The 21303-nt window shown below is 40.7% G+C and overlaps 2 protein-coding genes across 8 annotated transcripts in view; one reads left to right on the forward strand and one right to left on the reverse strand.

Annotated features, from left to right (window-relative positions):
- The window catches only part of NMNAT2 (nicotinamide nucleotide adenylyltransferase 2), a 205031-nt gene extending 192126 nt beyond the window's left edge, over positions 1-12905 (reverse strand). For both annotated transcript variants that reach the window (XM_068541385.1, XM_068541384.1), the window contains exons 1-3: positions 12558-12905; positions 9754-9886; positions 8444-8527 (exon numbers count right to left, since the gene is read on the reverse strand). The gene's annotated coding sequence lies outside the window, so the exon portion shown is untranslated. The remainder of the gene's footprint in view (positions 1-8443; positions 8528-9753; positions 9887-12557) is intronic.
- The window catches only part of SMG7 (SMG7 nonsense mediated mRNA decay factor), a 72373-nt gene continuing 63402 nt past the window's right edge, over positions 12333-21303 (forward strand). For 4 of the 6 annotated variants that reach the window (XM_068541377.1, XM_068541380.1, XM_068541379.1 and 1 more), the window contains exon 1: positions 12644-12723. Coding sequence is in view for 1 of the 6 variants with exons in the window: in XM_068541378.1 (XP_068397479.1) it covers positions 12695-12723 (29 nt within the window). In the remaining 5 variants the exon portion in view is untranslated. Of the gene's footprint in view, positions 12724-21303 lie in introns of all 6 variants that reach the window. The other 2 variants (XM_068541381.1, XM_068541378.1) reach the window with 2 other exon arrangements.

Raw genomic sequence — 21303 nt, forward strand, 5'->3', positions numbered from 1 at the left:
AGATGCCTAACATTGAGAATAAAGAGAAAATTTCAAACGCCACCAAAGAGAAAACATAGGTTACCCATAAAAGAATGATAATTAAGACAACAGAATTCTCATCACCAACAAAGGATACCAGAGGTCAACATGGTAATAATTCCAAAGCACTGAGGGGAAAATAACTGGCAACATAGATTTCTATACCTGGCTAAGCTATAATTCAAGAATAATGGTGAAATAGAAAACTTTTCTTTCAAAACTGAGTTTACCAACCATAAATTTTTATTGAATGAATTACTAAATGATGTATTGCAGCAAAAAGAAAAGTGAGTTCACAATGAAAATGTGGTATTAAAGAAACAAGTGGTAAACACAAAAATTGATAAATTAGATTGATAAATCTAATTATACATTGATTGTATAGTAACTTTTATGTTATGTTCTAATAAATATGGAACTAAAGTTCTAGAGAGCAATAACTGCTCAATACATTTGGTAGCTAAAACACAGCCTTGTTGGGGCAGAAGGATAGTTGTATTTTAAAAACTATAAATTGTTAGGAAAATAAATAGTTAAGTATACATTTAAAAATTTAAGAGTAGCTGCTTATAGCATAGGCAAAATATAATCTATAGTTTCCAAATTAGCAGAGGTAAAAGTAAGAGAATTTGAAAAGTTATCAATTCAACAAAAGCAGTTAAGGTAAGCAAACGAATAAAACAAGGAGAAAGCATTGTAAACAGAAAATCAAAAGTAAATGGTAGAGATGGTAGAGGTACTTTTAAATAGATCATACTCATATGAATTGAACTTTCCAGTTAAACAACAGAGACTGTCAGGAATAAAAAAAGAAAACCCAGCTACCTGATGTTTACAAAAGATGCACCAATAATAAAATAGCATAGAAAGGTTGAAAATAAAGTAAAAAGTTATAGCAAGCAAATGCTAACCAAAAAAAAAGTTATAGTAGAATACGAATATCAGATAAAATAACTGTTTAAAGCAAGTATTGATAAGGATAAAAATACATTACATAATGATTAAAATCATATTAAAAATGATAAAAATTTAAAAATCACCAAGAAGTTCTATCCAGCTAACCGTATAACCATGCAATTAAACAAAAAGTAACGAATTATAAGAAAAAAAAAAGTAGATCAACAATAATATTGGGAAGTTTTAATATAAATTTATTAGAAACTCACAGATCAATTAAACAAGACTAAGTTGAGAGGTTGGTTAATGTTTTTAGCATTAACTGGCCTTGTGTGTGAATTGTAATTTGCAGCTCATCTTAAATGGTAGCTTTATCTTTCTACCTATTCCACTCCATTTGCTGTTTTAGTGTAGCCTCCATGTAGATCCGGAGACCCCCTAGTCCAGAACTAGGTGTCACAGGACTCCTGACCCTCAGGGATATTGGGGAAGATAACAGATCTGTCATCTAGGCAGGAAAGCAGACTGGCATAAGTCCTGTGTGCACTGATTTCTATTCTTCCTTCCACTACCACAGATAGGTAGGGGCTTTGTTTGTTTATTTATTTTGTTTTTTAAACTCTAGGTCAGGGTGGAAATCATTTGGAAGCTTTTCCCAAATCCCAGTTTCACAGTGAGCCTGGCTAATGTGCCACACCCTGTATGGGGTGCTGTTGATCCCCAATGCTCTGAGGAATTCAAACTCCTAGCCAACTTCTACCTGCTTCCAGACCCAGAAGACCATCAGGGCCACAGCTCTAGCTTTACTAACCTAGTGGTGTTGCTTTTTCATTTCTGTTGCCTAGAGATGATTATCTTGTTAATGAACCCAGACACGGCTCTTAATTAAAAAAAAAAAAAAAGTTTTTGTGATTGGAGTTCTTGGAGAAGATGTGGAAATTCAAAGCATAGCTCACAATACCATTTTGACTATTTTCCTCTGCCTTTCTGGATGCGAGGAACTCTGTGGTCTTGCTACCTTCTTTGGCTTTACTCAGTAATGGAGATTGAGGTTTCTTCTGTTCTCAAATGCCAGAAACCTATTAAGAATCTCTATAAATCTCCTCAGGCTTCTGGTGAAGGATGGGAGGCAGAGCACAAAGTCCCTTTGTTTCTTTCTCTCCTCTCTGATTTTCTGTGTTCATCAATTTGAGGAACTTTTCATATATTCTGGTGCTGAAAGCCTTACCCTTAAATCATCAGTCTCTGTCCTGAATTCTTCAGAGCCTATGTGAATTTGTAACCCAAAGTTTTAAAATCCTAAAGGGCAAGGGATAAAAGGAAACATGGGGGAGGGGGGAGAAACTCCACAATTTACCATCTCATTATTATTCTACCGGAAAAGAGATTTCCATCTCTGCCTTTGTGTCCTGAAAGTCTATCTCTTCCCATTTCCTCAGAAGCCACATTCCTAACTACTCAGCCTCTCTTATCTCTTATTGTTCTATCCTTTCTGCTGAAGGCTCTCACCTCTTCCTAAGACAAAACCTCTCCTAGCTTTCTCATTTTATAGGCAAGCTTTCTGAAACCACTCAAGCATCTTTGGTTACCATCTACATGCTGATGACTCCCAAATTCACACCTCTAGCTCAAATTTCTCTCAAGTTCTCCAGATCTTCAAGATCTCTCAACTCCAGACAACTACAGTTCAACATGTCCACAACAAAATCATTATCTCCACATCCATTCATCTCTCCAAACTATTTCTTCTCTTATGCTTTCTATTTTCATCCAGTTTCCCAAGCAGAAACCTGGGAGTCTCCTTGATTTCTTCCTCTCCATCTCTCACAGCCAATAAATGACCAAGTCCTGCCATTATATTTCCATTTATGGCATATTTATAGCCAAGTATTTATTACATACCACTAGAGAGATAGCAGCATAATGAATTAAAGATGAGGTTAAGGTAGTAGAATAAAAAAAATTAAAATGTCATTGGATTCAAGGTAAAAATATTTTTGGTAAAGGAAACATATTAGTATTACCCAATAGAACAGAAAGTTTAAAAGAATAAAAACTTACAATTGTTAGATTGTTAGATTTAGTTAGAAGGTTTCTAGTGATCTCAAAATCACCTAAGGGGTAAAAAAGGATTTTCTGCAGAGTGTCTAGTAGTTTAACAGCTGTCTGGATTGCACTGCTTTGTAATGATTTGTTTTAAATTGGTGTTTTCACTCTTATCATATGGGTAAGAGGTAAGAGAAGGGTAACACTTGCATGGTACCCAAGGGTCAAATTCAAATGACATATTTTGTTTTGGAGAATATCAGCTTTTAAAATGGCAATACAAAGTTTCTCATGGTCTATATCAGCCTTTTTGAACTGGATCATTAAATGGAATCATCTCGAACTTGCCAGGCAGCAACAACCAGGGATGTCCTATTCAGCAGATAGAGATTACTGAGTCTGAAAGTATATTTCAGAGGTCGCCCAGTCCCTTTCTTGTTTTTAATTCAGACTGGGGATCTAGTCATTTCTTAGCGTCTCTCACGTAAAGTAGATTCTAATAGATAAATGTCTAACAACTATTACTACCACCAGGCAGTGTGCTTCTTTTCTCATGCATCTCTTCTTTCTCTTCCTCCAGACTTCATAGTTTTCTTTTTCTCTTTCCCTGCTCTTGCTTCTTTCTCAATTCAGTTTTCCTGCCTCTCTTTTTCTTTCTCACCCATAAATAGGAAAAAAAAAAAAAAAAAAAAAAGCAAATGTTGAGTTTCCTGACTGGTCACATTCCAGAGAAAGGAGGAAATGCAGGTTGTTATACAGCTGGGAGGGGTCAGGTGTGACCTAAAGTTAAGGGACGAGAAGAGAATTATAAAGGTAAGAGAAGGCAAAAAGGTTAAGTAAAGGCTTGATTTTAGACTTTTATTACGTAAAGTGATTCTTTTGTGAAACCCATCTAGGGCATTTCATCCTTCTCAGGCTATGATGGTTCCCAGTAGATCCAAAGTTGCCAAAGAAGGTCAGTAATGATGTATTCAAAGATGATCACTCTCATCAGCTTTTGTACAAAAGAATCAGTACCTGATATTGTGTTAGAGTGAGCCATAGGAAACGCCATAGGAATTGTCTCTAATGAAGTCTTTCTTTTCAGTCACCAGTATGTGAAAAGCTATTACATCTATTTTTAATCTGTCTCCTATTCAGTTTCCAATGTTGCCCTCAGGCTTCTGTAACTTGGCAGATAGTTCAGGTATTCTTTAAAAACAATGACAAACAATGAAATTCCCAACAACCACAGCAACCGCCAAAACAGTGAAACCTACTTAGCTTTTTGGTTGGTGGGAGATGTTGAAAAATATAAGAAATAAAAGCCACCCATATATAATTTGCCTCACAAAAACAATTGCTCTTAGTTATTATATTGTATTTCTGCCCATTTTCTATGCAATTCTATGTCAGAGTTATACTTTATATATACTGCAGTATATAACTTATATAAGTTATATTAACTTAAATATAACTGTGACATAGAGTTACATAGTTTGTATCTTTCAGGCATACTTTAGTCTAGAATACTTTCAGCTATGGTTTTCCATCACTTTTCTGGCGGGTGAACTATATGTATTTCTTTTGCTGCTGGGAAATAGAATTTGAAAAAGTTAAGTCTGCAAAATCTCATTCTAAAGGACTTCGCAGTTGACCAGGACACTTAAGTGGATTATCCGATTGTATGTCTTCACTTGATCTCCAGGTGGAATGGTTCCAAAGACCCCTAACAGCTTTATCACTCTATAGTATAACTGCCCCTTAATTCTCCTCTAAGCTTTAAACCCTGAGAGCAAGACTGTATTGTTCACCATTTGCACCCCAGTGACTAGCATGTGACCTAATACATAGAAAATTCGCAATATATTCTTGATGATTGAGTGAATGAAAAAGTGAGTAAATAAATACTAAAATTCTAGATCCATAACTCATCAAGATTTCTCCTTAGTATCAGGATACAACCAGATTAAGGTTCCCAGAAGTAAGGGATTAGTTTAGATTTAGATTTGTCTTGAAAGAGCAGAGAAAGGTAGGAATTGATCATCACTTGAACATTCCTTATAGACCCTAAACTCTTTACCTAAAATTCCTATTGTGCTTTAATGCTACAATTTAGCTGTCCCACAAATACTTACAGAAAAGTAATTTTCAACTTTGCTTTCTACAAGCTAATAATTACCTTCTGTAACATCCAGGCCACCGCCACCTACATTTTGGAAGTGTTGGCATCCCAATAGTTGGCATGCCATAGGTTTACCATAGGGCCATTATTAAAGAACTAAAACCATGCACGTCCTCTTGGACAAAGGATTGGATCACCTTGGGGACCATAAAGGAAAGCTTACAGACAGTGGTTGAGAGAGCAAGACAATGAGAGAGAGTGAGCCAGAGAGCCTGCCAGAGATGTCAGTTTGAAAGAGGGCAGGGAAAGCATAAGCAGGTGGTTTCGCTCCTTATGAGCCTCCTTATCTTCTTCAGTTTTGACAGATCTTGGATCTCATCTCATCCAAGTATAAAACTCCTAGTGAACTGAGACATTCTCTGTAAGTAGATGAAAGCTGTTTTCTCTCTTGGCAGTTTATACTTGGTCACATGATACAACTAGTCATACAGTTTTAAGGCAGTGTGCTGTGTACCTCTCTCTCTCCAAATGCAATTTTACAACATTCTGTGTTTTATTAAAAAAAACAAGTTTAATCTACATTAATTAGAGTGTGAAGTTGAGTGTGTGAAGCTCTTATTTACCTTACATGCATAACAAGGGCAGCACCACCTGTTGACTGCCTACTAAGTGCCTGGCACGGCTAGGTATGTTATACACATTATCTAATTGAACTTGGAGAACATGCCTGCCTCCAGAAATATAACTTAAATATCTCATTTACTTTGAAATTGCAAATGGCCCTTTCTTTAAGAAACTTATATTAAATTTATTTAGCCCTATCCCATTACAGGAGAAAAAAATAACAATAATAAGGCCAGAATTTATAAACACTTTACTGGTGAGAAACACAAAGATCACTGAGCTTTCCGTTCTATACTCTAATCCAATTTTCTTTCTGAATTTTTAAATCTAATTTTTCTATCCTATTTTCCAACCTAGCTGATAATCTGTCCTTTCTCTTGCCATCTTCCCCAGCAGTGTTTTTTCTTTTGCCACATAATAAGAGAGTTAACTGCTTCCCCTATTCCCAAATTAGAAAACATAAAGGTTAAATAAAAGTGACTTGGACACTGAAGACTTTTTTCCTACATTGAAGTATGAGACTTTGTGGTGAGATAACTGGTGAGTTACCCATAATCTTATGTGTGCTCTTTACTCATTGCCTAAGTAAATTTCATTTAATTAAAACTTTCATCATGTTAAATATAATAGATTCCTCAGATGGGTTGAAGGCCCAGAGTTCTTTTCTTATTGCTTAGTAATGACCTCTATATTCCATAGGAAGGTCGTCAGAAATTTTAAGCATTTACATGAAAGTCGTGGTCCAAATGTCTACTTTTTTCCCCAAGATTAATTGATTCAACAAACATTTATTGAGCACCCTTGTATCAGCCACCCTGCTAGGGGAGTGATAATACAGTAGTGAGCAAAACAGGTACAGTGTTTGCACTACAGAGCTTACAGCCAACTGGAGGCAACAGACACTGAACAAAGAATTACAAATATGACAAATGCCATGAAGAAGATGGGCAGGGTGCTATGGGAATACGTAATAGATGTAGCTAACCTAGCTTGATGGGAGGTGGGGCAGAGAAGATTTTTCCAGAGAAGTTCAAGTTTAGGCTTGAAGCATAAGAAGGAAGAAGAGTTATCTAGATAAGGGAACAGCTTGTGTAAAGGCTCTGAGTAGAAAAGAACACCACCCATTCAAGGACCTGAGAGAAGGTCACTGTGGCTAGAGTGCTGACTTCAGGAAACGTTAGAGAAGAGGCAGGCAAGGACCAGATCACATAGGTCACCCTAAGGATTGGGGACTTTATTCTGAGGGCAATGGAAAGCCAATGGAAAATTCAAGCCAGGAATTTAAAAAATTTTTAAGCTTAAAATAGCTAAAATGTAGACTATAAGAATATATTAATTCACTAATTTGTTCTGGAATATGCTCTCATATCTAGTAGTCCAATGATATTAAGAATTTTTATAAATGCAGGAAAAACTATCTAGGTTTATAATATGTAGAATTTTTCTGTGAATAGAAAAGACCCTAGGATAGTTAAGCAAAGCAGAACAGTACTTGGGTACATATAAGTACCCAAGTAAGCCTTGAAACGTATGTCCTGAGTTTCTTTGCTTTTCATCTATATCACATTTTAACTTGAATTGAAAATAGAAGTGGTAAAATAATAAAGGCAGGGAAAGGAGGAAGGCATGCATGTGTGTATGAGCATGTGTGCCCACATGTGGTTTCCTATGGTTTTGAAGAAGAGCAGATTTATGACAATATCAATATCACATTCTCTGTGCTCGAAAATAGTTGTCTACCCTCCAGAAATTAGGAAAGTCGAGACTATATAATAGGGAAAGATTTTTTTTTTCTTTTAGTGGGGTGTTTTAAGAAAAAAAATGGCAGCTTCTGGGTAATACAACAGATTTTGACATGAAATACATTGATTTTAGACTATGGACCCCAAGATGGTTTCAGTAGTACTGTGCCTGGAGTAGTAAAGAGATCCATGTACACCAAGGCCTTTGGACAATATAAAGTGTAAGAGGATAAGGTTTTAATTTTCTTTTTTAATACTCTTCAGTCTTCCCTATGGGCATTTCTTCTTGTCTTCTCCAGATGACCTGCATCCATTAAATTAGTAGATAGGATTTTAAGGTGTGGTTCTTTCCCAGAGGTATTTTCTTACTGGGAGTTGAGAGAAATTCTTGAAGATTAATAAGATTTCCATTAGTAAATATTAGGAGAGTGGAGAAGGAGAGCTACCTAGCTCTGACTACTATTCTCTGTCACCTTACTGTCTCTCAAACCAGAAGTTTCTTCTCTTAAATCTTGGACTGCAATGCTTCCTGACTGTTCTGGAGGCTCAGTGACTCCTTAAAAATGAATGGGGCTTCCCTGGTGGTGCAGTGGTTGAGAGTCCGCCTGCCAATGCAGGGGACACGGGTTCGAGCCCTGGTCTGGGAAGATCCCACATGCCGCGGAGCAACTGGGCCCGTGAGCCACAACTACTGAGCCTGCGCGTCTGGAGCCTGTGCTCCGCAATAAGAGAGGCCGCGATAGTGAGAGGCCCGCGCACCGCGATGAAGAGTGGCCCCCGCTCGCTGCAACTAGAGAAAGCCCTCGCACAGAAACGAAGACCCAACACAACCAAAAATAAATAAATAAATAAATAAATTTATTTAAAAAAAGAATGAATAAATTCACACTTGGTGAACTGTTTGAGAAAGGCTGCTGACCCTTAGTCTGAGAAATCTTGAGCAACAGGAGACCTGAGTTTAATGTCAATTTGTATCTGTCTCACTATTTGAAGAGAATGAATTACTTACTTGATTGAATCACTTAGCTCCACACCTGAGGTGCAGTAATGAAGAGAACATGGGCCAGCTTCATATACATTGTGTCCTTCAGTACTGCAATTGACAAAGCATTCTCATCAAAATAGAAACACATTAAGTACCTATTGTACACATGATTGGGAAACAATCAGAATATGTAGGTTAAATATTAAAATAAATTAGTGCTTGTTAAGGTTTCATGGAACAGGTGAGATATGTATTATTATAAAAAGTGAGCAGGTTTACTATGTATTAATTATCAGGCTACCAAAGCTCTGGGTAAATTTGATAGCAATGTTAATTAAGAGTAGCTTCTCGGCAAGTACTTGGTGTCAGGTTGAAAACTGGCCACTCCGTTTACTTGGGAAGAAATGTGGTTATATTAGGCTGCTTTTAGTGATAAAAGGTTTTTAAAAAGTTTCAACCTTCTGGAATCTGACTCACAATGTCCTGATATTGTGTTCTTTTCTGTAATCAGTGTCATGGATAAAGAAATCTATCTTTCAGCACTGAATAAGAATAAATTTGGGTGTGTGGTCAGATTTATGAGTATTACAGACAAAGACTAGATAAACATTATTTAAAAAAATAATTTTATGCTGCAGTAGTTCTTAATTATTAGTTTTAGCTTGATATAAGAGCAAGATGGCAAAAAATAAATTGACATTCATCAAGTACCAGTGTTGTATGTCAGGCACTCATATAGTCAGTCACCTATATTATCATTAAAGTTCACAGGAAGCCTGTAATAGGTAATGTTTCCATTTTGGTCAAGGAAGAAACTGAACTTCAGAGACTGAGATGGCAGAGTTGGGATGCACACTCAGGTCTCCTAGCTTATGGTCTTTCAATAAAATCACTTAGGTATAAACTGAAAAATTTAAGATTAGGTAGGATTAAACAAAGTGAAACAGCTTCTCATCTATAATTTCTTTTGGTTTAGATGTAATCTTTATCTGCAGGGGGGGAAAAGGTGAATAATACTGCAGAAAGATGCTTGTATTCTTCAAATCTGTTGATGGGGACTAGTAGAAAGAGATGAGATTAGAAAATGTACATTAAGCAATATGTAAATTTGGGTCATAATTTTTCTGAATCCTATTGATTTTTTAAAGTTATTTTCAAGATGGGCATCAATGTTTTACAATCTGTAAAATGTAAATGTTACTATTCTATCTAGTTTGTAGGGACACTAAAGCTATTGAAGAATCTTGAAACATTATTAGGAAAACTGCTATAAAATATAAAGATTGCTTATATGTCTGACCTTCATCTGTGCACTTAAAGCACTTGGTTCTTACCTTAATTGTTGCACCCATAATATTGCATCCAAATCATGTCTCTATTCTCTGGTATCTCTACCAGAAGGTGGGTTCCTCCAAGACAGGGACCATGTCTCTTCCATGGTGGTATCCATAGCAACCTGGACAGTGTCTGAAATATAATAAATGCTCAGTAATGTTTATCAAACAAACAACACAAGGATTCATTTTTTCCAACCCAAGTTTCCTTATTTCCAAAATGAGAAGATACTAATATTTTTCTAGATCGTCAGGCGGGTCATGATATATGCTCATATACTGTTGACTGGAGATATGAGGCACAGACATAAAAAGTATCCTTAGGATGATTACTAAGGGGGTGGTTATTTTACACAACATAAAATTTTTATTCTGTTTAAGAGCTTCTAAAAAAATCTAACCAGTAAATTTCAGGAAGAAAATCTAAGGTATTTTAGGTAATATGTAGTAGTAATCTCCATCCTTGGGCTCTCAGGGTTGAAGAAAAGCCGGATCCTAAACCAGAGATGAGAACAATCTTTCACTAGGTGGCTCTCTTTCCCCTGAGTGGGCGGCCCCCTCGGTGGGTGGAGGGACGACACAGGGCAATGTACAGCTGCAATCACCGTGTGTCACACCGCATCACAGTAGGCGCATGCAGCACGAGGGGCATAGTTCAGTTTCTATGTCGTTAATGATAATCTGTCCTTGGGATTTATTTCAAAGTAGCTTGTACTTTCATTTCCTCCAAACCTACACATAGACATTGGCCCAGTCTTTTTTTTTTTTTTTTGGCCCAGTCTTTTAACAGGTGCGGTCTCAGAGAAGGATCTTGATAGCGCCTTTTCACCTAGCATGAAAGACAAAAGGAATCAGGTACCCCGACCGAGCCAAACCAAAATAGCCCATTAAAATTCTGATTTTAACTGTCCAGTGAGGGCTGCATTCCTGGAGGGGTTTATACCGTTATTCATCCTAAAGTACTTTGGGACAGCTGTTTAAACGCCTCCACAATACGAATGGAAAATATAATTTGTAAAATGTCAAATAATTCTTTCAAACCACTAACATGACGACTTCTCCAGCTACTTCTCACACACTCATTATTATTGAGCCCATTTACGTTATTCTGCTTTTTTAGCCTCAAACATGAGACAAAATACACATAATAAACATTCAAAAAGATTTGTTCTAAGAATGAATACCCTTTTCCTAAAAGCCTTTCATAGGAACTTCGCTCAAGTATCTAGGTTTTTCTTGATACTATTTTACACAATGTTTTCCTCTCCAACCCAAAAGATACATAGTGACAAGTTCTAAAATACTACAAACGCCTGAGAGAAGGAGGAAGTTTGCAAAGGAGAAAGGAACTCGGAGGTCTGTTTTTGATAAGAAAGGGGGACTCCCACTGGGGGGTGCCTCTCAGAGGGATGGCGGTCGTGAGCATCTCGCCACGTCCCCTGCCCTAAGTGCTGAAAAATCACTTGTTAGCCTTCCAAGAGGAGTTCCCACTCTCACTCTGGCCTCCTCGCGGCAGAAGGTGGCTCGTGGAGGCCGCGTGGGGGGTCTCGCAAGAGGCTAGGTCGCCGAGAGTGTGTGTGGGGTGGGGTTTGGGGGATTTCAGTAAGGGGTCGACCCGCCGGGGAAAGTCGTATGTCCCCGTCGGCAGAAAAGGGATCTCGGCAGTCGTGTGCCGTTCTCCTCCCTCAGGGACCCCGTCCTGGCGGGACCCCGCCTCCCAGAGCCGGGGGCAGTTGTGGGGAAACCCCTCGCCCGCCTCGCAGCCTAGCGCCGCCGCCTCGCCTAGCCTGCTCCAGCCCGCCGCCCACCAGCCTTCAGGCCCAGCATCTTCTGCGTAGGCCCAGCCCTCCCCAAGCCCGGCACGGAGAGGAAAACTATGGAGGTGGTTCCCGCCCGCAGGCGGGTGGAAAAGCCCATGGTGAATGCCTCGGGGTCTCCCCCATTGCTGCGGGAAAGGGAAAGGGAGGAGAAAATGAACTTCTCCGCCCAGGAGAACTACCCGGATTCCCAACCTGGGGGAGGCCTTTAGATGGAAGGGAAGCCAAGGGGAAGCCTGGGCTCTTTCCGGGGAATCCACTCGCCAAGGGAGGGTCATTCTGTCTGCACACATTGGTTACTATGACAATACAACTACAGCCTCCAGTTGCCTTGGCAGCTGCTTATCCAATCCGATTGGTTTCTTTTCTCTTCATCCCTGGGCTCCACCCTATCCCTTCCAACAGCCTCCCTGCGTGCAGGGGGTGGGGCCCCAGAAAAGAGGAGGGGGTCCTTAGCTTCACTCTGGGGCGCGAGGGCAGGCCGGAGACGAGGGACTGGCGGCCGGAACTGTAGGAGGAAGGGGCGTCGTTTCCGGTAGGGAAGAGTGGAGGAGTGGAAAAAGGAAGAGAGAAATCGGGTGGAGTGCAAAGACGGGGGAAGACTTTGAGTGTAACTCCCGGTTGATTTGAGCTCGATGTTCCCGGTGAGGCTGGGGTTGCCCCCTTGCGCGGGAGGAGCGGGGTGGATTGGCCGGAAGCCGCCAATCGCCTACAGTGGGCCGCTCAGCAACCGCACAGGCGCCGCACCACTAACTGATCCCAAGAGGGAGCGCTACAGAGAGGCGGAAATCACCCGGAGGGACCGGCGCCGCTGAAATCTCGCGAGAGAGACCCCACTTCCTTCCTCTGCCTCTCCCTCCTCTTTCCCCCGCCCCTATCCCTTCTCCCTCCCCCTCCCCCCTCCCGGGTCGGAGTGTCCCTGCGCCCCACGGGCCGGAGGAGCAGCGAGAGCAGCTATCCCCGCTTCCTCCCCCTCGCCTCACTCACCCCCACCCCCCGCCGAGCGAGGAGGAGCCGGAGGAGAGGAAGATGGCGGCGGCCGCCAGTACCCGCGGTGCCGTGGGGCCGCTCCGAGGAGCCTGAGAGACCCACAGAGGCTTCGCGGGAAGACGCGGCGGCGGAGGATGAGCCTGCAGAGCGCGCAGTATCTCCGGTGAGTGCCGAGGCTGGCCCGGTACGTAGCGGGGAGCGGGCCGAAGGTTGGGGCATGGAGTAGCAGACACAGAGGTGGTATGTCCGGGGTGGCGGGGGAGTTGCTGTGTCCTCTCCTTCCCCGGCAGGGAGGCGGGGGCTGCGAGGATCAGCGGGAGGGGGCGGAGCAGGCACACACTTGGGTGCCTGGCACACACTTGGGTGCCTATCCCCCGCGAGCAGGACTGAGTGTTCCAGCGGAGCCGGCTAGTCTTAGTGCGAAGAAGGAGGTTAGGGAAGCGTGAGAATGTGTGTGCGCGCGCGCCCCGGGTCGCGGGCTCTCTAGTGAGGGGTGGGGGGAGGCGGCAGGCGGCGACCCGGAGTGGAGGTGGGTGTGGAGGTGTCTGATCCCCGTGGCAGGGAAACGTGGTGTGTGGGATTGACTGGAGCGATGAATGGGGAGAAGACAAGGTGGAAGTCTGCACACCTGGGGTGTGTGCGGGGCCGGGGAGGGAGGACTAGAGGAGGGGGAGACCGCAGGAAGCTGGAGTTTGTTCTTCATTCTGGGGTTGGAAGTACTGAGGAATAATGGCATCTGTAGTTAGTTGGCGGAGTGCAGGTGGAGGGCATAAAGAAGGGAATGGGTGACGAAGTGAGGAAAGAAGGAGGCACTACGGATGCGGTTGGGTTCCCCCGAAGAAACTGGGTTAGAATCAGTGCAGTCGGAAGATACCATTCTAAGAGTCGTGTGGATTCATTAAGAGTGGTGTAAGGAACTTGTATGTCGAGGTAGAGTGACATATGGGTGCAGAGTGTGAGAGTATGTGATGTGTATCTGGGGAGGGTTAAGGGGGCGATTGACACACATTGTAGGAGGAAGAAGATGCAGACACATTGGAACCAAGTACATGGTGGCGAGAGCATATTGCACCAGCTATTGTGCAGCTAGGAAGGTTCCATGGATGCAGAATAAGAGCTTGGAGGTAGAGGTAAACGAGGGTCAAAATCTTGATGACAGAGAAAAATAAGATTGTCAGAGCCTGGCATTAATTAGGGAGTTGCCACTGCTTAGAAAAGGGGAAGGAAGATCCAGAGACGGGTCCTTTTTGTCTTTCAGTAGCAGAACTAAGAAGGGCAGGCTTATGGGAAAATGATTTTAAAAGTGGTTTCATACCTTGTGGAGGAGGGAGTTGGACGGGGTAGAAGTCTGAAATGAGCAGAAAAGTCACTTTAGCTGTTTAGTGAAGTGAAAGTATTGATGTGTGAGTGGATCCCTGCATGTATGTTTCAAGAGAAGGTTTGTAGTTAGGTGATACATGAGGGTAGCTATTCTGCTTTTGAAAGTAGTAATCGTTTTATTAAGCAGTGTGTGTAGAGGAGGGAATGATGAGATCTTTCAAGTATGGTGGAATGCCTGAGTTTAATAACACACATCATGTATGCTCAGTAACTATACGGTGGGTAGTTGGAATGATACCTGTATATCGAAGTCCTTTTTCTCCTTTATTATCCCTTTTTTGTTTAACATATCAGATAAGCTTAATAAATACAACTGTGGCAAAGATGTATGATAGATGCTGTAGAGGGGAGATATAGAAACTATGAGGACAGTCCTTAATTTTAAGGAATTTGCAGATTAATATATATTAGGAAAGTAAAATATGGTAAGGATCATGAAAGATGCCAGTTTTATAAGAGTCCAAAGGCAGGAGATTACCTGAGCAATTGAGGTGAATCAGGAAAAGTTTCCTTTGTTTATTTTCTCATTCATACACATGATTCATCAGTCATTTTGTTGATCACCTATATGGGAGGCATTGTAATAACTTCTGAGAGTAGAGAAGTGAGAACTCCACCCTCCTCTTGCAGAGTTTACAGTTTGTTAGGCTTCAGGGAGAAAATGGCACTTAAAATGGACCTTAAGGATAAACAGTATTCTGAGAAGTGTGGATTGAGAAGGAGGAATCCAAATGGAAGGAAACTGAGCAGAGATATATGGAAAGGAGGGTTGGGTGCTGGGGGAGGTATTCAGTCCAGTTAAACAAGAATGTAAGGTGATGCAGCTGGAAAAACTTAAGAGTTTCATAGCTTATTAAGTTTGACCCCTTCTTTTTACAGATGAAGAAAGTATAGCCCAAAGAAGTTAAAATTGTTGAGGATCGTATAGTTGGTATGTGGAAGCTCTAACTCAGATGTAGGTCTTCTAACTCCAGATCAGCTATACTGTGTGTGACATGTCTGAATTCATCCATTCTTTCCACAGGTATGGCTTGAGAGCTTACTGTATTCTAGGCACTGAGGATTCAGTGGTGAACCAAAGAGTGAACATGGGAAAGTATTTTCTTTCTAATAGAAGGATGCAACAAATAAACATATGAACAGATAAATATATTTACCAGGTGGTGACAAGTACTAGGAAGAAAAATAAAGCAAGACAGGGATGTGCTGTTTTTTATAAACAAGGGTGGTCAGGGAAAGCCTATTTGATTAGGTGCCCATATTTGAGAGTATCTTGAATATAATGGTCTGTAGTTTATGGTTAAAATGGGTGGACAGTGGAGAATCTGAGATGATTTGTTTAGAAGGGAAATCACTTGTTCATGGCTATGTATTAGGAAGATGATTCTGTGTGGTGGGCAGTTAAGGGTTAGAAATAAGGTGGTGGCAGTGGGACTGGAAAGGTATGATGAAAAGCAGATTGGGAGAGCGGTGGTATTTTTAATGGGAAGATCAGTTGGCTTTGAGAGGCTTCTGTGTTAATGTATCTTATGTTTTTAAAGTCCGCATGGTAAGGAAGACTTATCCTTAGGTTGCGGAATCAGTAGTAGACACCTTGAGATGAATTTAGTTCATTGAAGGAGGGAGAAAAGAATAAGAATGAACACAATGTTTAGCCTAAATTTTCCAGCTAAAGTTGAATAGGCAAAAATTGAACAGGCGTAGGACCTGGAATCACTTAAAAATTCCTGAGAGCCAGTCTTTTCTCAATCTTGTTCATCTATCCTAAGTAAATAAAGCAAGTCTTAGGACTAGTAGTAGTCGGAGGCAGAGATGGGAAGAGGTAATAAAGTAAGGCTTGCACCAGCCAGAATTTCCCTCTTTCTCTTCTTTAGATAATCATTCCATTTAAAGTAAAGTGCTGTGAGTAACTAGTGGTTACCAGTGGGGATGGAGTGGGGTGCAGTATAGGTGTGGAAGAGTGGGAGGTACCAACTATTGGGTGTAAGACAGGCTCAAGGATGTATTGTACAACATGGGGAATATAGCCAATATTTTGTAATTACTGTAAATGGAAAGTAACCTTTAAAAATTGTATTAAAAATTAAAAAATAAAGTCTACTGTGAGAGACTAGAGACTATGTTCAGGGAAGCATTATGTTTGCTTTCTTTTCTTTGATGCATATGGAACCATTGGTTTTTATAGACAACCCAGGGAGAATGCTGGGTATTGCTGAGTGAGCATGGTTGGGGGTATGGCAGTTATTCTTTGTGACTTTCACTTTAGGAAGAGTTTTGTTGTCTACCTTTGTCAGTGGTGTACGACCATGACTGGGCAATTTTTAGACTGCACAGCTACAGATCTTCCCTCATGTAGATGAAAATTAGTTTTGTCTCAGCTGAATTAATTTCTTAGAGTAAATGAGCTGGGGTGTCTGGTGTTGAAATGGTGGGGTGGTAAGATGGCAGTTTCAAAAGAGTGAGAAATGAGGATATGCAGTAAGAAGCATCAGTAAGATAAAGAAAGAGGGAATTCACAGCAAGGGGACTGAATTAGTCTTGAGTTGTAGAAGTAGAGCATAGGTGAAAGGAGAGAAAACCTATCCTCTGGATGGGTGATGTTCTGGGCAAGAAAGGATGATGAAATTTTTTTTGTTAGAAGGGGAGTGTCATTTTTTGAAATAGGAGACCCAATAGGACTCCTATCCAAATGATTAAGTTGAGAATACTTTCTTATATTTTATAAAAATAAGAAATGGTCTTAAATATGGGGCTTCTAGACTGAATAACATTGGAAATTTAATACTCGAATTGAAGAAAAATTCAGTGTTTTCTCTTTTGATTTATGACAAAATGGAAAGATTTGTAAAGACTTTGACATCTTTGTTGAGTAAAAGAAAAGGGTGTATTGAATATAGTTCATTTGAGAAGGGTGGAAGAAGGGTGAGAATAGGCCATAGAGAAGATAGTAGGTGAGGTATAATTTCATGCTTTAAAAGAATAGCATTTGAAAGAGTAGAAATATGGAAATTAACATGTCAAAGTTGGAAAAACGGGTGGGGGATGTATTGAAGTACCATACAGGAAAGGTATCATTGAAGTTGTTTTGGAAGATGAGATAGTGGGACAATCATAGCCATAGGGAATACCAGTCAAACAGGTCAAATCTGATGGTACAAGGTGGCACCGGTGCCACTGAATGACATCTGCTGTGACTGTGGGAGGCAACTGTTCATACTCCCCTCCCTCTTTTCTCCACTGTTCTCCTCTTTTTATCTTTAATTTCTTTTTATGCTGAAGGTTTTTCTGTGGGATCCACTTGAAGTTGATCCCTGGTGTTAGACCACTTGACAGGAAAGGCCTACAAATTGTCTGTTTTGTTAGAAATTTTTTGCATGATACCTCTATGGGTGGAGAGCTGCATTGCAGTTGCACATTTCTTTGTCAGAAACTTTGTTACCAGAAGTAGAAGTAATATAACATCCACAAGGTTGTTTTTCTGAGACAGCAGAAAAATGGCTGTCATTTAAATACTAATTAAAATATCCAGTATATTGTAAGATAAAATTTGTCACTGTAAATCTTGAGACGGGGAGGTAAAGGGAGGGGATGAGACTGGATAAATTAACAAGCAGAGTCTTATTCTAGCCTGGGGAGGGGAACAAGGTCATGGGATCATTTGGGAGAAATAAATATACTAAATAGGGTGGGCTCCAGGTTCTGGAAGAATCTGGTAATGCTGGACTGGATATTCACTGTTGCTAGAAGCTTCAAGAAGTCCTATAGTACACACTGATATTAATTCACATGGTTGAGAAGTCTCCCCCTGACCCATCCAGCCCCCTCCCACTCCCATGCCCAGGATTTAAAATAGCTTTGGTCCCAGAAAATCAGCCAAACGTGGCCGATTTACCAAACATGGGAAAATTGTTTGAAAAAAAAAAATGACCCTCTCTTGAGGCTTTATAAGTCTATTTTTTGTTATAATAATGTTAATAGCATTTTACCTGCTTGGATAGTAACAGGCTAAATTATTTTAGCAGTTAATTTCTGCCTCCCTTGTGGTTTCGGTTGGATTCAAAATGTATACTTCCTGTCCTAGCCTGTGTTTCGTTGCTTTCTAACAGCTGCTGTGTTTTACCTTCATGGTGGATGAAGCATTTGCTGAGTTTTTGTTTTGTTTTTTAAGATATGTTATAATAAGATATGGACGCACTAGTGTAGCAAGTTTGTCATGAGGCAGTTTTGGGGTGGAGGGGAGTTCAGACTTGAAAAGGGATAGTTTGTTTTATGGTGGAGAAATACCATTTGCAGCCTCCAACTACATCTCTAAACGTGGCTAGCCTTTCAGATTTTTGTTATTGGTGGCATGCATGAGTACCTGAAAGTTTAGGTGGGTTTGTTTAACTGATTGATCTTTTTCAGAGAATAGACTATTAAGCAGATGTCTTTTGGATAGTGGATTGTTCATCTGTCGGTGGGTATTTTGGCAGATGGTCATCACATATTGCCATTTAAGTTTTGTAATCAAGGTATATTTTAATTTAGTTGCTGAATTGTTGTGGATAGACTTAACAGTGATCTAGGAGGTTATATATAACTAAGAAGGGCTAATCAACAGTTACAGAAAAATACAGGGATGGCATTTTGGCAAACATGTCACATGGTAAGTGAGAACTTGTAACCAACTCCTTTCTTGTTAACATGTAAGTGGAGCTGCTTAGGCAGGTTGTTTTCACCTTCCCTGAGACCCAGTTTTTAAGTCAGTGGAAAGAGTAGGTGACTACGTTAAGAAAACTTTGGGAATCTCAGGTAGACTAGGTAACAGTGTTGTTCAGGGTTTGTGCTAGATAATTCCTTGTTGCAGGGTGCAATCCTGTGCATTGCAGGATGTTTAACATCATCCCTGGCCTCTACCCACTAGATGCCAGTATCATTCTCCCCAATTTGTGACAACCAAAAATGTTTCCACACGTTGCCAGAAGTTCCCTGTGGGTGCAAATTCACTTAGATTCATGTTTTTTTCTTCTCCTTCAAGCCACAGATTATTTCTAAGGCTTCTCTTAGCAGTTTTCTCTTAGGTAGTAATAGGCTAGTTACTATGTTTAGACTTCACCCATAGAAACTTGTACAAGTTTTAAATATATTTTTTAAAAAGTTGTGTTTTATTTCACTGGCAGTTTTTTTTTTTTTAATTTTTATTTATTTATTTATTTATGGCTGCGTTGGGTCTTTGCCTCTGCGCGAGGGCTGTCTCTCTAGTTGCAGCAAGCGGGGGCCACTCTTCGTCGCGGCGCGCGGGCCTCTCACTATCGCGGCCACTCTTGTTGCGGAGCACAGGCTCCAGACGCGCAGGCTCAGTAGCTGTGGCTCACGGGCCCAGCCGCTCCGCGGCATGTGGGATCCTCCCAGACCAGGGCTCGAACCCGTGTCCCCCGCATTGGCCAGCAGACCCTCAACCACTGCGCCACCAGGGAAGCCCTTACTGGCAGTTTTTGAACACTTACTGTGTGCAGAGCACAATTATAGGGGCTTTGCCTATGGGAAACTCAAAGATACTAGAGAAAGACATTCAAGTAACTATAATAGTGGATGAACTGGTAAGAGCTATGATAGAGAAACAGGTACCGTGTAAGTTTAGGGAAAAAGAACTTTATTCCAATGGAGTTGGGGTGAGGAAGGTATCTTGGAGGAGGTGAGATTTTATCTGGGTTTTGAAATATGGATGGGACTTTTAAAAAGTGGATTATTGGGTAAATTGACATTTCAGGCATCTCATGGCTCCTTTATTCCAAATACATTTTAAAAAATTTTATTCACTCACATTTAATATATGACATTAGAATTCTGGCCAGGCCTTTCTAAGTTTTTCTTACATAAGATTGGTTATGGACAGAGAACTAGAGATATGTGAAGTGGTAGTTCCTGAAGACTTGATGGCTGGTATAGGTCTCGAAAAGGGAAAAGCAGTTTGGCTAGTAGAGTCCTGCAGAATGCCTTTCTTTACCTCTGCTCTTGCTTATATGTTATTCCTCCAGAACCTTATTTCAGATGTGCTGTCTCTCTTCTTTTAGTCTTTTTAATTATTCCCTTTACTTGTCTTCTCTTTTGTGGACCAATATCAGCCGTCTCTTAAAAATTCTTTCCTGTTCCCGTTTTCCTTTTAAGTTCTGTCCTTCCTTACCTTTCTTTTATGGCTAACAATTTCAAGTTTGCCCTGTACTGTGTTTTTCCTTTTATTTACCATCTTCTTTTCCTTAGTCCCTTGTAATCCAGCTATTTTTCCTTAGCACTTTATTGGAATTAACCTTTCCAAAGATGCCAAAGACCTAATGGCCAAATTCATCCATTGATTGTTTTCCTCTCTCTCACACACAGACTTTTGCTTTCCTTTCTCTCAGTCTTTCTGTGTCCCTCTCATATCCATCCATCCATCCCATCAGTAAACATTCAGTTAGCACCAGGATATATCCCAGGTCCCTGCAGATGAAATGAGAATATACTCTCAAGTAGTTTTACCAGGCCTATAAGTAAGTACATAATTACCGCATAGTTCATAGCTGCTATGATGTACGCACAGCGGCCATACAGGAACTTCGTGAGCTCTGTTGTTTTTAGCACTGAGATTCTGATTCTGAGATTCTGATTCTTATTTTATCTTACTTTCCTGGTCCACCTCACCCCACTTATGGCAAAAAGAAAAGCATGGCCGTATTCCTCTATTTTCTTTCAACATTTTCTTTCCTCAGAAATCACAGTACTTTGCTGTCACCCCATCATCATTGTTTAAAATCTATCAGGCACCTACTTAGTATAAATCATTGTGCTAAGTCCTGCAGAGACAAATTGGTGAAAGATACCATGCCTGCCATTCAGAGAGTTTATAAACTATTTAGTGAAATAAGCATAAGCATAAGATCATACATAACAAAGTGCAATTGAGTATAGTGAGTATAGTGGTTTAGAGCAGAGGTTCCCAATGCCCAGGCCACGGTCCGCCATCGGTTCGTGGCCTGTTAGGAACCGGGCTGCACATCAGGAGGTGAGCAGCTGGCGAGCGAGCTAGCAAAGCTTCACCTGTCTTTACAGCCACTCCTCATCACTTGCATTACCACCTGAGCTCTGCCTCCTGTCAGCATTATGGTGAGTTGTGTAATTATTTCATTATACATTACAGTGTAATAATAATAGAAATAAAGTACACAATAAATGTAATGCACTTGAATCATCCTGAAACCATCCCCCCCCAATCCGTGGAAAAATTGTCTTCCATAAAACCGGTCCCTGGTGCTAAAAAGGTTGGGGACCACTGGTTTAGAGCATAGTCTCTGGGGCAGAACTGCCTGGATCCAAAGCACAGCTCTAACACTTACTAGCTGTATTA

Source organism: Eschrichtius robustus, chromosome 3, assembly GCF_028021215.1.
Source record: "Eschrichtius robustus isolate mEscRob2 chromosome 3, mEscRob2.pri, whole genome shotgun sequence".
NCBI lineage: Eukaryota > Metazoa > Chordata > Mammalia > Artiodactyla > Eschrichtiidae > Eschrichtius > Eschrichtius robustus.